At 41.7% G+C, this 16,989-nt stretch overlaps 1 protein-coding gene across 1 annotated transcript in view; it reads right to left on the bottom strand.

Annotated features, from left to right (window-relative positions):
* Nucleotides 1–251: 251 nt before the first annotated feature.
* The window catches only part of ABHD17B (abhydrolase domain containing 17B, depalmitoylase), a 67,481-nt gene continuing 50,743 nt past the window's right edge, over nucleotides 252–16,989 (bottom strand). Inside the window, exons 3-4 of the mRNA XM_073634489.1 lie at nucleotides 11,266–11,445; nucleotides 252–2,905 (exon numbers count right to left, since the gene is read on the bottom strand). Coding sequence (XP_073490590.1) covers nucleotides 2,686–2,905; nucleotides 11,266–11,445 — 400 coding nt within the window. The 3' untranslated portion in view covers nucleotides 252–2,685. The remainder of the gene's footprint in view (nucleotides 2,906–11,265; nucleotides 11,446–16,989) is intronic.

The following is a 16,989-nucleotide window of genomic DNA, read 5'->3' as shown; positions in this document are numbered from 1 at the left end:
ATGGACACACAGAGCTGTGACTCAGCTCCAGTGCCCCCATAGGAAGCTGCTGACTGTGGCGGCACTCGATAGGAGGGAGGGGCCAGGAGCAGAAAAGAGACTGGAGAATAGGAGGATCTGGGCTGCTCTGTGCAAAACCAACTGCACAGAGGAAAGTATAACATGTTTGTTTAACAAGCCTTTACAAACAAAAAAACAAAAAAAAAAAAAAACAAAACAAAACAAACAAAAAATCACAAGTACACCACAAAGTAGTTATAGATTTTTACTGGGTCACATCTAAACCAATGCAAGTCTTTATAATACATGATTAAACTTTATACAATCCCAGACAGCCACGACAATTATGACACTAAATAAGGCCTTTATATGTATCCACAGTGTTATCCATTCACAATTTGTACTACATATCATTAAACTGCAGTTGCATTCATTATTGAAACTTGAAGCCAACCTAAACTGAAGGACAGGCAACTTAAAGAAAAAAAAATTGCATATATAAAAAACAAAAAAAAAAAAAAAAATTTAAAAAATGCTTTTGTAAACTAATTGAAAAAAATATTTCCAAAAACTTGCAGAATCATGCAGCTTGTCTGCAAACAATTAAAAAAAAATACAAAAGTTCTGTTAGGATGAACATAATGTTTAAGAGTCAGTGAGGTCTACAGAACGTTGCCTTGTACTTTAAAACAAGGTTTCAAATGAACATTTGAAATGCTCTGTACCAGTAACTGAACTGACTGGCCAGTTAGTTGTATTATAGTGGTACTAGAAAGTGAAGAGCATTACCCAAATCAACACATTGTAGCAATGGCCTACTGTTACATTGATACTCAGTGATAAAACTAAATTGGTAAAAATAATAAACCACTCCTAAGAAGAAAAAAAAAAAACAAAAAAAACTTGGCAAGTTATACAATCTAGCCTAAGAAGAAAAAAAATAAAACAAAAGGGCCCACTTTGGAATATGTGGAATCCAGCCCAGTGTGTCCAAAGGGGCTGCCTGAAAACCCCCCACTGACTTGAATGAAAGATTTTGGCCAAGGAAGCTTGTTCTGTCAGTTTAGAGTCCAGCATGCTGTTGCTCAGCAACAGAAAACAAAGATTTAATATTCCCTTTTTAGCACATGTAGAAAGAAGTAAAAGAACAGCAGCAGCTACAGACACGGTGGCTGCACCTTTTTGCAAAACTGTCAATTACTTTTTAAGAAAATATTGTTTGGATGACATTGCAAATATGTACACCAGTAAAGAGGGCAATCATACTACTGTACATGGTAACTGCCCATAAAAACGAACAATCTGGTTGAATCAAGTCATTTAGGTGTGTATATAGTGGTTTATGGTTCAGTGTATGAAATCACAGCTTCTACTTCAGATTCTTAAACATTTCAGTGCTTTGTGAAGCTGCAGTGCTTCTTAGGTTGCAATAATCCCAGAGAAGCTAAAAAGGAAAAAGTTAAATGTGTTTGGCAACGAAATTCTGCTCACTTGATATGCTTTGTATTCCATAAGATAGGAATTGACTGATCACAGAAGGTTTGATCAGATTTTGTAAAAAAAAAGCCTATGTGGATCAGAAAGCGATAAACAAGTGTCTGCGTCTCTGGGCACCTGGAAACAAAAACTATCCTTACGAATAATAGAGGGGACTTTTACAATCAGTTTGTTGCCATTTAATCACACTGCTCAATTTAGATACAGTACATATGGATGAGCCATGCTGATATGATGAGCTGCTTCTTTCAAGCACTCTTGTAACAAAAAAAAAAAAAAAAATTTACACAGATGTAGGTAAAGGACAAAAGCCTGACAGCAGATTCATATCCACATTTTAATACTGGTATAAAAACCTTCATTACCGATGTTAAAAGGGATAGTACATCCAATGACATTTTCCTGTTATGCTGTGCTCCTTTATGACTACCACTACAGGTTTGTTGGTTTTACGCTTGGACTGTCAGTAAAATGATCTGGGTGTATACCACATGCAAAATTTGTATACAGAGCTTTCTTGATACCATGCAATAGTATTAAGACTTGTGATAATCACATTGTACCTCTGACTGAATGGTGCTTAAGGGTAACACCACCATGTGATCGCTGAAAATGGCTAAACCAACTTTGCTGGCTAAAGTACCGCTTTGAGCAATTCCATGTCATTTTAATCTGCTCTAATTCTACTGTAAAGTTCTGACATACCGCGGAACGTGCAAGGCTATAATCCAACAGAGGAGAACCTGAGGTATCTGCTGGTTTGTATATAGTGGTGCTCCCCTTTAAAACGGCCTTCCATCAGTACCAATGTCTTTTTGGATTCTACGACACCTGTTTAATAACCTTTAAATACTAGCATACACCTTAGCTTCATAAGTGATAGCACAGAAGAGATCTTAGCCAATACTGTACAGGATATTGGGGGGGGAATGTAGGAAAATGTTTTAGACATGCTATCCCCTTAAACAAATCATTACCTGTACATCTGTTAAGGCGACCAACATAATTTGCAAAACAGACCTTCAGGTTTGTATAGGACCTTTGTATGGCTCACAGTCCAGCAAAATAAAAGAAACATGATCGGTTAAACTCTCTGGTGGGTGGCCAGCGAGCAGCTAACGCACTGCTGTAAAAGTTGGCGCAAACCTTCCGTGCCGCAGGGAGAGATTGTTTTGACCAAGTAGTACTTTACAAATTTACAAGCTCTTGTGTGACAAACTGTTTTAACCGTTCAAGGTATTGTCCATACAGTTCCACATCGTTGTGTCCAGCTCCTTCCACCCACAAGGGTTCCACCGGCCTTTGACAGCGCTCGAACAGTGCCAGTCCATGGGAAAAGTCAATAACTTCATCTTCAGTGCCATGGATGATCAGCACAGGAGAGGTTATCTTGGAGATTTTATCAATGCTGTAAGGAAATAAAAGTGCATTACATGAATGGCTAGGGTAAATAATACATTACTTTGTTGAAAAATTATAAAAACTAAAAGTACATGCTGTAGCCTCTTGCAATTAAATAAATCAGATTATTTTGTTTCCTCCCTCACTGTACACACCATTCTAAGATGTACAGGCTGCCAACATGCAAGCCGAGTTCCAAGACAAATAAATGCTGAGCATACCATTAGTCCCAAAAGGGAAGTAGCACATGCAGAAACAACCTCTGCACCCTACCGCATAGACATGTACTTGCAGCAAATTTGCAATGCAAACTATAAAAACCAAAGCAGAAATCAAACTGCACCTGGTTACTGATCATCAGTGTTTTTGGTAAACTTGTAGGAAAGCTATTCCTTTGATACAACTGTCTTTTAGTCAATCTGACATACAACCCTGAGTGCAGCCCTCCTGGTTAAAGTAACTAAAGGCCAACTTTTTTTTAGTTTTTGGATAGAATGGAGAGGGGATTAGAACATCTGACGTTTTTATTGCTGTCTGTGCACCCGTTAAGGAGATTCACCCTCTCTCTAACCTGTTTAGCATTAAGGCCTCATGCACACTGGACGTTAAAATAACGTTATAAAAACACCAGTAGCTTTGCAGTGAGTTTTTCAATGTTTGTGCAATAGTGTTTATTTCAATGCATCAAAAACATCCAAAAAACGCTGGTAAGACACGTTAGTGTTTTTACAGCTGAAAAACTCCTCTCAGAACCCATTAGTTTTGGTGTTTTTTTTTTTTACAGCTAAAAACTGCCAATAACAGCCTGTGTGTGCATGGACACATAGGATAACATGTTGGGGAGTTTGACTGTAGAAAAAAATGTCTACAGACAAAAACAGCTGCTGTAAAAACGTCCAAAAACATCCAGTGTGCATGAGGCCTAAAAGGGAAAGTGAAAAGAAAATCCCAAATTTTGGTGTGTCCCCAGAAAAGTAAAAGTGAAAATCTTCCAATGGCTCTGGTGACCTGGGGGTCCCCAAGAAATTTCCTCAATTTGCAGGGATTTCCTTTTACTTTCGGTTTCGCTATGGGACATCTCCGTGAAATCTCCGCAATGAAACAGATGGCAATTATAAAAAAAAAAAAAAAAAAAAAAAAAACCCACACACCACATGGTTTATATATGGGTTCCTCCCAATACTCTATCCAAACTTAAAGTTTTGACCATAGTTCTACTTTAATTACTTTCCCTCCTCCTCAATCCAGCAATCTTTACTGTGTGGACCTGCCAAGCCCCACAGAGCCCTTCCTGCAAAAACATCCTTGTAGTGCACATGCCTGTTGCACCACTAATCACTCCCATGGGGAAGCGGTAGTGTACTCTGCTGAAGATCCCCATAGTAATAAATGGGACTGTGGTAAACATGCACACAAAGAAAAGGACTAGGCAGGGATGATTTTGCTGGAAAAGCTGCAGAACAGCACATCATATATATAGCTGGGTCAAGGGGGGAGACAGGCATTTCCACTTAAAGAAACTGGACTGAAGGTACTGTTTTTTTAAAAAAAAACAAAAAAAAAAAAACCCCAAACACTTGTAAGAGCCCTTTCACACTGGGGCGGTTTGCAGGCGCTATTGCGCTAATAATAGCGCCTGCAAACCGACCCGAAAGTGCCGCTGCATGTATTCCTGTGTGAAAGCCCCGAGGGCTTTCACACTGGAGCGATGCGCTGGCAGGACGGTAAAAAAAGTCCTGCCAGCAGCATCTTCGGAGCGGTGAAGGAGCGGTGTGTATACCGCTCCTGCCCATTGAAATCAATGGGACAGCGCGGCTATACCGCCGGCAAAGTACCTCTGCAGAGGCGCTTTGCGGTGGTATTTAACCCTTTCTCGGCCGCTAGTGGGGGGTAAAACCGCCCCGCTAGCGGCCGCATACCGACGGTAAAACGCCGCTAATAGCGGTGTTTTACCGCCGACGCCGCCCCCCGCCCCAGTGTGAAAGGGCTTTAAGACAAAAGGCATAATGAGCTTTTTATGAAATACTCTAGAACAGTGGTTCTCAACCTGGGGTCGGGACCCCCTCGGGGGTTGAATGATGATTTGCCAGGGGTCACTGAATCCTGGGCTGTTCCTGAAGCCTGCACCGCTCTCCCAGCCGTTTTGCGTCCGCCCAGCAGGGCTGTCCCTGGAGCCCGCGGCCGCCCACTCAGCCACTTCACAGCCGCCCATTTAGTTCACGGCATAGCTAGGGGGCAGAGACTAGAGGTCAGCTGACTGGTGAGGAATGTGAAGTGGGAGGGGATGGAGAAGACCCCATCGCCTGATTTCAGCCTAGGTGTCACTGCTACAAGACACCACAAAGCTGGAGACACACTAACACTACCTGTGATTAGAGTTGCCATTAAAAGTCCCCACTACAGTTCTCACATCAGCAGGTGAACTTGATCAAGAGCACCTAAGCTGGCTGATCAGAACTCTCCCCAGCATTGCCAATCATCCCATTCTCCCCACCAAGAAGTAAGAGAAAGAATAAAAATAGAGAATACATGGGAGGGGAGAGGAAAAGAGGGGGAGGAACAAAGAAAAAAAACGGGAGAGAAAGAATAAACAGAAAGAACAAGAAAGACGGCTAGAGAGAGGGATGGGGAGAAAAAAAAAAAAAATATTACTTATAATTACTTGTCTTGCCTTGGGTACTGACAACCCACGCTACGAAGTAATTTTACTGTTAGGGGTCCACACCACTTGCGAAATTTTATCAAGGGGTCATAGCACTAGGGAGGTTGAGAACCACTAGAACAAAGCCTTCCAGCAGCACCATGCACACCGCTGACATCTTTCCCAGAGTTTCTTCCGGGTTTGCGGGCTCTGGCGCTGTGAGTGGCCGGAGCCAAGATGACGTCACTCTGGGAATGTGGGAACCGCCGTTCACGACACAGGGCTCGGAAGGAACGGCACCCGTGGTCGTTCCTTCAGAGCACATGTGCCAGTGATGTCACTGGCTGCATGTAATGCAAATATCTCCTAAATGGTGCACGTTTAGGAGATATTTACACTGCCTTTAGGCAAGTCTTATTATAGGTTTACCTATATGTAAATGTCTGCAGAGGAAGTTTACTTCCTCTTTAAAGAAGTACAAAGCTTGTTTGGCCGGACTTCTGCCGATTGCAGGAGTGCAGTTTGTTCTGCACTCCTGTGACTCGTTTTCAGCAGACAGCAGGCTGAATCCCACAGCCAGTCAAGGCTCTGGAAAGATTGCGCCCATATGACCAGGATGCGCCCACATGCCCAGACTGACACCCGGTTCAGGCTCTCTGCTCAGGAGGCTGTGAGAACCAAGTGATGTGACGGTGTTTGACTGCTTGATACTCAGCAGAGCCAGCAGGGGAGCGATGCTGCATCCATCGAGGCAAGTAGGATTCAAAGAAAGAAGCAGTAAAAAAACAAAAAACAAAAAAACAAAAAAAAAAACCCCACACACACACACACACACACCACACTTCTTTTGAAAAGGAAGGGTGAAAATTTAGCAACATTGATATATTACGCCAACATTTCATATTCCTGATCTGTGCCTGCTGTACCATGTACTTAATAGAAAAAAAAAGTATCCCTTTTTTTCTTCCTGTGTGTGAAATCCCTGGTGTTCCTGGGAACTCAGTGTGCTCTCCCCAATGATTAGCCTTGTCCTGCATCTCCCCCTTATGTCCATGTCCCCAATTCAGCAAGGGATTTTGCAGCTGTGGTGGCAACCCTGCACAAGCTCAGTTTAGTGAGTTTCTATGCAGAGAATTTCCTCCATCACAACTGAGCAGCCCATGTGACTATAGAGTCACACATGTGGGCATATACAAAATTGTAAATTACACCCCACTCACTCCCTCCTCCTCTACGCCTACTAATTAGCTAAACACAATAGGGGTGGTATATTAGCTGTAGATTATTGGAGGCTTTACCTCCCCTCTTATTCTAAGACACAGACATCTACCCACACCATGCTATTGCCAAAAAATAAAGATTTCAAAAACTGTATATATATTTGAATGACAACTTAAAACAGATTGATATTTTTTTTTACTCAGAATTCCAAAGGCTGTTTTGTTTTTGTTTTTTTAACATGTGACCAGCAGCAGAGGACTAGAAGCTCCTCCTGCTTATTTTTCCCTGCAGACAGCCTGAGAAAAATCCGGTTCATGTGACAGCTGTGTATTGATTAGGAAACAGGTACTTAAGGTTTTTTTTACATTTTAAAATAAATTACAGTGCCATCATCCACATACAGAAATAGAAGGGATAATGTAAATTAAACAGTGTGTGTTTAGTATTACTTTAAAGTGGTAGTAAACCCTGGAATGTTATTTTTAACTACAGGTGTGCTTATAATAAAGCTTACCTGTAAGTAAAATGAATATCTCCTAAACGTGCACTCACTGTTTAGGAGATATTCTTGCGAGCAGCAGTCAGTAAACTCACTGGTGCTCAGAAGGTACAGCATACACGTGCCACAGGAGTGACGTCATCGCAGCTCAGCCAAATCAGACACCCGAAGTCCCCGAACCCGAAAGGAAGACTATGAGAAGATGAAAGCCTCTGCAGCAGTGACAGCGTGCTGCTTGAGGGCTTTGTTTTAAGGCAAGTCTTTTTTTTATAATGTGCTAGTATGCAGTGCATACTAGCACATTTTGCCTTGCAGGTGAAAACTTTTTTTTCTTTTTCTCCTAGAGTTTACTACCGCTTTAAGCTCAAAGACACAAATTTGGATGGACCACAGCTGTACTTTTCAAAAGCAGAGAAGAAAATTACTAAAAAGCTTGTGGTCTTGGCTATGCTGCCTGTGCACAAATAAAACTCTCAGGTAATGATGCGTATGTACAGTAAAGACTGAATTCCAGGATGACCGACTTTTACCTTATGAAAACATGGGTGTTATATTATGACTATTTGGAATGCACCCTGAGGTCACTACTTCATTATAAGTGACCCTGCTGATTTAATAAAATTGCAAGGACCATTGGTGAATGTTGCAACATTTCATCATTATGTCACAAATATTCTGCAAACTCTCACCAAGAAAAGGACACAGTTTTTGCTGAATTAAAGAAAAAACGTAAAATTAAAATATTACTCCAAGGCCCCTTTCAGACTTGTGTGACTTCAAAGTCCCGCGATTTTACACGATTTTGCCGCGATTTGGGATCAGTACTACTTTGTACGACTTTACAGGGTTGGGGTTTACAAAAGCTGCTTGTGCTTACAGCTTGCGCTTACAAAGTTGTACTGTAATCGTGTCTATATTATTCAGGTACGATTTGCATGCTACTTAAGGGTTTAACAATGAGGTCTACGGAGTACAACTCGCATGGAAGTTGGACCAAAGTAGTGCAGGGACTAGTTTGAAGTTGGCATGACTTAAAGTCGTGCCAATATGAATGGTAGTCATTGAAAATCATGGAGAATGACTTGCCATGCGATTTTGCAGTACAAAATCGTGGGACAAGTTGTATAAGTGTGAAAGGGACCTAACAGGGATGGGCATAAATAGTTCATGTGCTCTACAGGGCCTCTTTAATATTGTCTGGACCCCGGGCAAACATTTTCTTGGGCCACTTCTTCCATGCAGTTTCGCACTGAATGTTATGAAGAATTGACACTGACAACCAATTTAATGGGGGATTTACATCAGCCAATAAGGGGGATTTCTACACTGGCCACCAATGTAAGGGGGATTTACACTCACCACAAATTTAAAAGGGGGCTTCTACAGGGACCACCAATGTAAGGGATGATTAGAAACTGACCACAAAATGCAAGATTAGATTTTTTTTTATGATTACCAATATAAAAGAGCAGTTTCTACACTGGCCACCAATGTAATGGGGATTTACACTGACCACTAAATAGGAGCATTCACAGTAACCACCAATGTAAAGAGGGATTTACACTGACCACAAATGTAAGAAATGTAAGGGGGTCCTTCACACTGGCCACTAGTGCAAATAAAAGGATTGTACACCAAGCCTCAATGTAATAAGATTTATACTGGACCACTAATGTAACAGACATTTAGCCTGCGTTCACATTTGTGTGTGTTGGGAACACATGCAAAAATCGCTTTCCTGACACCACATAAACATGCTGCCCTTTAGCAGATACAAAGAAGTGCCATTAAATTCTTAATGACATCCTCATGCATCAGCTAAAATGTGTGTATTCACATGCACCAAAATTTAATGTGCTGTGGCACCATGTTCTTTTGAGGAAGGGTTCCACCTCCAATTTGCTTACCTTTGCAAAACAGTCTGAAGTTAGGCTGAATGACTATAGTTTTAGGCAGGACTTTCAAACATGCTCCTTTACCTCCCCAGGGGGCAGCATTCAGCAGAAGTGACGGTAGATATGACCTCAGGGGGACAAGATATAGAGTTATGCTCATAAGTTTACATACCCTGGCAGAATTTGTGATTTCTTGGCCATTTTTCAGAGAATATGAATAACACAAAAACGTTTCTTTCACTCATGGTTAGTGTTTGGCTGAAGCCATTTATTATCAACTGTGTTTACTCTTTTTAAATCATAATGGCAACAGAAAATATCCAAATGACCCTGATAATTTTGGCCTGATAACACGCACATAAGTTGACACAAAGGGGTTTGAATGGCTATTAAAAAGGTAACCATCCTCACCTGTGATCTGTTTGTAATTAGCGTGTGTATATAAAAAGGTCAATGATTTTCTGAACTCCTGACAGACCCTTGCATCTTTCATCCAGTGCTGCACTGACGTTTCTGGATTCTGAGTTATGGGGAAAGCAAAAGAGTTGTCAAAGGATCTGCAGGAAAAGGTAGTTAAACTGTATAAAACAGGAAATGGATATAAAAAGATATCCAAGGAATTGAGAAAGCCAATCAGCAGTGTTCAAACTCTAATCAAGAAGTGGAAAATTAGGGGTTCTGTTGAAACCAAACCACGGTCAGGTAGATTCAGGCCAGGTAAAATTTCAGCCACAACTGCCAGGAAAATTGTTCAGGATGCAAAGAAAAACCCACAAAACAACTTCAGGTGAAATACAGGAAAACATATGGTATGGCTATTTCAAGATGCACAATGAGGAGGCATGGTCGAGTTGCCAGAAGAAAGCCATTACTATACAAATGCCACAAAGTATCCCGCTTACAATACGCCAAACAGCACAGAGACAAGCCTCAAACCTTCTGGCACAAAGTTATTTGGAGTGATGAGACCAAAATTTAGCTTTTTAGCCACAACTATAAACATTACATTTGGAGAGGAGTCAACAAGGCCTATGATGAAAGGTACACCATTCCTACTGGGAAACAGAGGTGGAGCGCTGATGTTTTGGGGAAGTGTGAGCTACAAAAAGGCACAGGAAATTTGGACAAAATTGATGGCAAGATAAATGCAGTACGTCATCAAAAAATACTGGAGGAACATTTGCATTCATCAGCCAGGAAGCTGCGCATGGGATGTACTTGGACATTCCAACATGACAATGATCCAAAACACAAGGCCAAGTCGACCTGTCATTGGCTACAGCAGAATAAAGTGAAGGTTCTGGAGTGACCATCTCAGTCTCCTGACCTCAATATCATTGAGCCACTCTGGGGAGATCTCAAACGTGCAGTTCATGCAAGACAGCCCAAGAATTTACAGGAACTGGAGGCTTTTTGCAAAGAGGAATGGGCAGCTTTACCATCTGAGAAGATAAAGAGCCTCATCCACAAATACCACAAAAGACTTTAAGCTGTCATTGATGTTAAAGGGGCAATACACGATATTAAGAACTGGGGTATGTAAACTTTTGATCAGGGTCATTTGGGTAGTTTGTTGCCATTAGGATTTAAAAGAATAAACACAGTTGATTGATAATAAATGGCTTCAGCCAAACACTAACCATGAGTGCAAGAAAAGTTTGTGTTATAATTCATATTCTCTGAAAAATGGCAAAAAAAGAAAGTTTAAATTCTGCCTGGGTATGTAAACTTATAAGCACAACTATACATATAAATGTCACTACTATTTACATATCAATGCAGCAGTCTGCGACTATTTACATAATACCTCTGCAATTTACATATCAATGCAGGTTATTTACATGTAAACACAGGGTCTGCAGGTGAGTCATCTGTACATGGCAATAGAACAGAACTTTATACTGAGATAGCAGGACACGGCATGGGACTAAAACTTCAAGGGATAAGGGAATTTAAACTGGGATAGTTGGCAAGTATAAGGCAGCTGCTTTGGGCCCCAGGACAGCTGCCCCTTTTGCCCTGAAGCTCTATAATAAGATTAGAAGTCACATTTGCCCTAGAAGAACATCCATCAGGAGGAAGGTTAAAAAAGATCACAAAAAATTACTCACTTAGGGAATGCATCAAAACAGTATGTTTTCTTGGTATCAGGAAAAGCTACCCTCATCCCAGAGGTAAGAGGAGAATGAAGAATCACAGCAGCACTTTCATATCGAGCAGCCAGATCCACAGACGGGACAGTTCCTATACTCTGGCCGTAGATGATCACATGCTCTGGGCGTATACCATACCTAAAAAGAACAGATTAAAATTTGTATTTTATTCTGCTAGAAGCTTGGCAATAATAATGTAAAGAGTACCATAAAGAAAAAGGAAACCAAAACAAAATTTTTTTAGGAAACATTTCAGACAAAATTGCAAATAATGCCATGACATGTATAAAAGCGGCCTGGTCTCCCTACTCAGATCTTCAGACTTTAAACTACTGAAGCTGGTGGAGCATTAGACGTTTCCTGTCTCCTTACCACCTGCTATAAGCAAGGGAACTGCACAGCTCAGGATGCAAATTATACACACGCATAGTCAGAGTGAGCCATTCTTTATCAAATGTATGTATCCAAAATAATCAGCACCACGGTAGAATTTTCCAGCCTTAAAAATACTGTTTTAGGACATCAGGTTAAGACCCATACAAACAGACCAGCTAACATGTTTCAGCCCTATTGGCCTTAGTCACAGCTATAAGCCAAGCTCCTTCCTGTCAGCAGGGATGCGGTGAACGTGGTTTCCCTGCAAAGCAGTGAATAAAATCCAGCACATCGCTTGGTAAAAAACACCTTTCCTCCTTTCTGATGCTTTGCCAGGCTCTAACTGCAGCTGTCTTCAATTTTGTTTGTGGGTCTTTCTGCATTTAGTTTTGCCTTCAGCAAGTGAAATGCATGCTCAATTGGGTTGAGATCAAATGACCGACTCGGCCATTGCCGAATATTCCACTTTTCCGTCAAAAGCTCCTGGGTTGCTTTTGCAGTGTGTTATGGATAATTGTCCATCAGTACCGTGAAGCGCTGTCCAAGCAACTTTGCTGCATTTGGCGCAATCTGGGCTGACAGTATATCTGAACACTGCAGAATTCATACGGCTGTTGTCACATCAACAACAATGAGCCAGTGCTACTGGATGCCATGTATGCCCATGCCATCACACTACCTCCACCACGTTTTACAGATGACATTGTATGCTTTGGATCATGAGCTGTTCCAAGCCTTCTCCACACACGTTTCTTCCTGTCATTCATTCTGATACAGACTAATCTTAGTTTCATCCGTCCAAAGAATACTTTTCCAGAACTGGTCTGGCCTTTTTTTTTTTTTTTTTTTTTAAGATGGTTTTTGGCAAAGTCTAATCTGGCTTTTCTATTCTTCAGGCTTATGAATAGTTTGCACCTTGTGGTGAACCCTCTGTATTTACTCTTGAAGTCTTCTCTTGATTGTAGACTTTGTCAATAATATGCTCAACTCCTGAAGAGTGTCCTTCACTTGGATGTTGTGAATAAGTTTTTCTTTACCATAGAGGGGATCCTGTGATCATCCACCACTGTTGTCTTCTGTGGTCGTCCAGGCCTTTTTATGATGCTGAGCTCACCAGTGCATTCTTCTTTCCTCAGGATGTACCAAACTGTTGATTTGGCAACTCCTAATGTTGCTGCCATCTCTCTGATGGATTTGTTTAGTTTTTGAAGCCTTACAATGGCCTGTTTCACTTAGATGGATAACTGCTTTGAACACATGATGTAGGATCACAGCAATAGATTCCAAATGCAAATACCACACTTAAAATCAACTTCAGAAAAAAAAAAGTCCTGCAAGCTGCATCTTTCGGGTGGTTTGGGAGCGCTGTATACAGCACTCCTACACCACCCTGCCCATTGGAATGAATGGGCAGAGTTTCTGAAGCACCCGAAAATCGTTTTGGAAGCACGGCAACATGGGCACTTTTAACCCCTTCTTCGGCCACTAGCTGGAGTTAAATGTGCCCGGCCAGCGGCTGAAAAGCGCTGCTTAAACAGTGGTAAAGCACCGCTAAAACTAGCAGCACTTTACCACTAATGGACCCGCCGCCCCAGTGTGAAAACAGCCTGACACTGAATTTTTATTTAGATTTGACCCAAACACTATCCTCTGCAAGGAAAAAAAGATACAATGCATCTTTCCTCTCCATTCTCGAGAGAGAGATCGAGAGAGAGAGAGAGAGATCGAGAGAGAGAGAGAGAGAGAGAGAGAGAGAGAGAGATCGAGAGAGAGAGAGAGAGAGAGATCGAGAGAGAGAGAGAGAGATCGAGAGAGAGAGAGAGAGAGAGATCGAGAGAGAGAGAGAGAGAGATCGAGAGAGAGAGATCGAGAGATCGAGAGAGAGAGAGAGATCGAGAGATCGAGAGATCGAGAGATCGAGAGATCGAGAGAGAGAGAGAGATCGAGAGAGAGAGAGATCGAGAGAGAGAGAGATCGAGAGAGAGAGAGATCGAGAGAGAGAGAGATCGAGAGAGAGAGAGATCGAGAGAGAGAGAGATCGAGAGAGAGAGAGATCGAGAGAGAGAGAGATCGAGAGAGAGATAGAGAGAGAGAGATCGAGATCGAGAGAGAGAGATCGAGAGATCGAGATCGAGAGAGAGAGATCGAGAGAGATCGAGATCGAGAGAGAGAGATCGAGATCGAGAGATCGAGATCGAGAGAGAGAGATCGAGAGAGAGAGATCGAGATCGAGAGATCGAGATCGAGAGAGAGAGATCGAGAGATCGAGATCGAGAGAGAGAGATCGAGAGATCGAGATCGAGAGAGAGAGATCGAGAGAGAGAGATCGAGAGAGAGAGATCGAGAGAGAGAGATCGAGAGAGAGAGATCGAGAGAGAGAGATCGAGAGAGAGAGATCGAGAGAGAGATCGAGAGAGAGAGAGATCGAGAGAGAGAGAGATCGAGAGAGAGATCGAGAGAGAGAGATCGAGAGAGAGAGATCGAGAGAGAGATCGAGAGAGAGAGAGATCGAGAGAGAGAGAGATCGAGAGAGAGATCGAGAGAGAGATCGAGAGAGAGATCGAGAGAGAGATCGAGAGAGAGAGAGAGAGAGAAACACAAGGACGGGCTTAACAGTGACTAATCACTGATGGCCAAATCAAAGGCTACCACAGCGATCAGGTGACCCGGAATTGAGAGTTCCAGGTCCTGATCATTAGTACGGGACCCAGGGCTCTTAGCGAGACCCCGGTCTCTGTGCTGGGAGCCCACATTTTTTTGGACCCCTGAGGATGCCCTAGGACAGATGGCCTCATCAGTTTGCTGTTGCTCCTTCACTATCCAATCATAGGCTGAGGGCAGAGAGGTGACTGAGCTGTATAGCTTTAAGCTTGGCACAATGTAAGTATGCATGTCTCATACCTGATGGACTGGTGGGGAACCTGGAAATCACTGTTGTAGTCGGTGCTACTAGGCATTCTCCCAATGGACGAGGTGGAGAAAAAAAGGGCACTATTATTAATTGTTATAATACCGGATTTATATAGCACCAACAGCTTGTGCGGTACTTTACATTATAAAAGGGGGGCAGAACAGTTCCAATACAATTCAATACAAGGGGGATAGGAGAGCCCTGCTCCTATTAGCTTACAATCTAATAATGACATCATGAACTCCACCTTGTCTAACCAGAGAATGACTTATTTTTTTTTTTTAAATACAATAGGGGGAAGGGGCTCTGCACGAGAATAAAACCAGTGCCACTGTACAGTATGCAGCTGCCTCCCTTACTGTGCTTGGCTACCGCTCCCTCCCATGCGAGGTGCCCTGCTGCCTCCCTATGTAACGTTTCCTGCCCTGTTGACCACCTGCTCACTGCTTATCTCAAAGTCTGACCAAGAATTCAGCATCTGTGCAGAAAAATAGTCAGCAAAAGTTTCACATAAAATAGGCAAGTTTTAGTATTAAACTTTTTTTTAATGCCATTTCAAGAAAAAATTATTCTTTATTATTCTTATATCTCCCTAATCACATCAGTGTTCGGTGAGCTGAAAATATGAACATTTCAGGGGTTTGGAAACTTTTGCCAAGGGTTCCTCCAAGGTAAAAAGGCTGAGAACTCCTGGTTCTTTAGCTACATTAGAATTTTTTTTTTTTTTAAAGAATATATTGCCAAAACGAAAGCCTAGTTTGTCCTAGTGCGGATTTATGACCTTAAATAATTACAAAGTTGAATAAACAGGTCTATAATGGGGGGGGGGGAATTGCTGTGGTCTATAAAGAGAAAAAAAAAAAAAGTGTAAGAGCTGAAGTGGTTAATCTAACAGGCAAAAGCGGTTTGATTGTTTCACAAGTACTTAAGTTACATAAATTGCTGGTGGGGAAATAAGCTGCAGTAATCATCTCAGATCTATGCATCATGCCAGCACTATTATGTACACCACAATGAACTCAAATACTGAGTCAGCACTTAATACTTCCCTATACACTGAGTCACTTCCGTAAAAGCGTACATGTGCACACCAATGGGATGAACAATATGGATCACACTCCAGTGAGGACACCTAGTATTCATAAGCTTCCTGCCCTACAAGGCATTTATATACGCGATTACTATGACTTATGACCCAGATTTTTCTTTTACATAGCATTTGCCATTTTAGGCGTTTTGTGAACCGGTGCAGTGAAACTACCTTTAGGGCTTGCTTACACCATAACCTGCACAAGTTTCTGTTTGTTGATGTGCGTGGTGTCAAGGCAACCCATTCATTTTAAATTGGACCTCATCATGCCCCAAAGCACAGAAAGTCACACCTGAACTATTTTTGAAAAACATAGTAGACCACAAGAGCAGTCACATCTGTGTATAGGTGTGTTTGAGTACAAATAAAGAAAGAATGGAAACGCATACATATACTCTCTCTTTATCCATCTATATCTATATGGTGCCTTAGGCTGACCATACACTGTTAGATGAATCTTCTTCTGTGACTATTGTATTCTGATTTCCCTCTGGAACCGTTAGCCCACATTATCATAACATGCATTAAAACTTGGCTGTTAATGCGCCTTATTGCACGACTTCTGGTGTGAAGGAACCTGCTTAAATTTTAGAGCCCCGCTTTGGCATTTCATTTTAAAAACATAACATACATAGAAAACCTAGAGGAGGTTTGGCTATTTAACCACTTAAGGACCGAGACTTTTTTTGAGATGTGTTTACAAGTTAAAAACAGTTTTTTTGCTAGAAAAATTACTTAGAACCCCCAAACATTATACATTTTTTTTCCTAACACCCTAGAGAATAAAAAGGCGGAATACTTTCTGTCACACCGTATTTGCGCAGGGGTCTTACAAGCGCACTTTTTTGGAAAAAATTACACTTTTTTGAATTAAATAAAACAGTAAAGTTAGCCCATTTTTTTTTTTTTAATATTGTGAAAGATAATGTTACGTCGAGTAAATTGATACCCAACATTTTACGCTTCAAAATTGCACCCACTCATGGAATTGCAACAAACTTTACCCTTAAAAATCTCCATAGGCGATGTTTAAAAAAAAAAAAAAAAATCTACAGGTTGCATATTCTGAGTTACAGATCTAGGGCTAGAATTATTGCTCTCGCTCTACCGATCGTGGTGATACCTCACATGTGTGGTTTAAACACCATTTTCATATGCGGGCGCTACTCGCGTATGCGTTAGCTTCTGATATGCGAGCTCGGCGGGACAGGCCGTGTTTAAAAAAAACGGAGTTACTTACCGGTAACATCCTTTTCCAGGAATCTTTCAGGACAGCACCATAGAGAGACACCGGCTCTTCCCCTCT

Source organism: Aquarana catesbeiana, linkage group LG01 (assembly GCF_042186555.1).
Source record: "Aquarana catesbeiana isolate 2022-GZ linkage group LG01, ASM4218655v1, whole genome shotgun sequence".
Lineage (NCBI taxonomy): Eukaryota > Metazoa > Chordata > Amphibia > Anura > Ranidae > Aquarana > Aquarana catesbeiana.
This window is presented reverse-complemented; position numbering and strand designations above follow the sequence as displayed.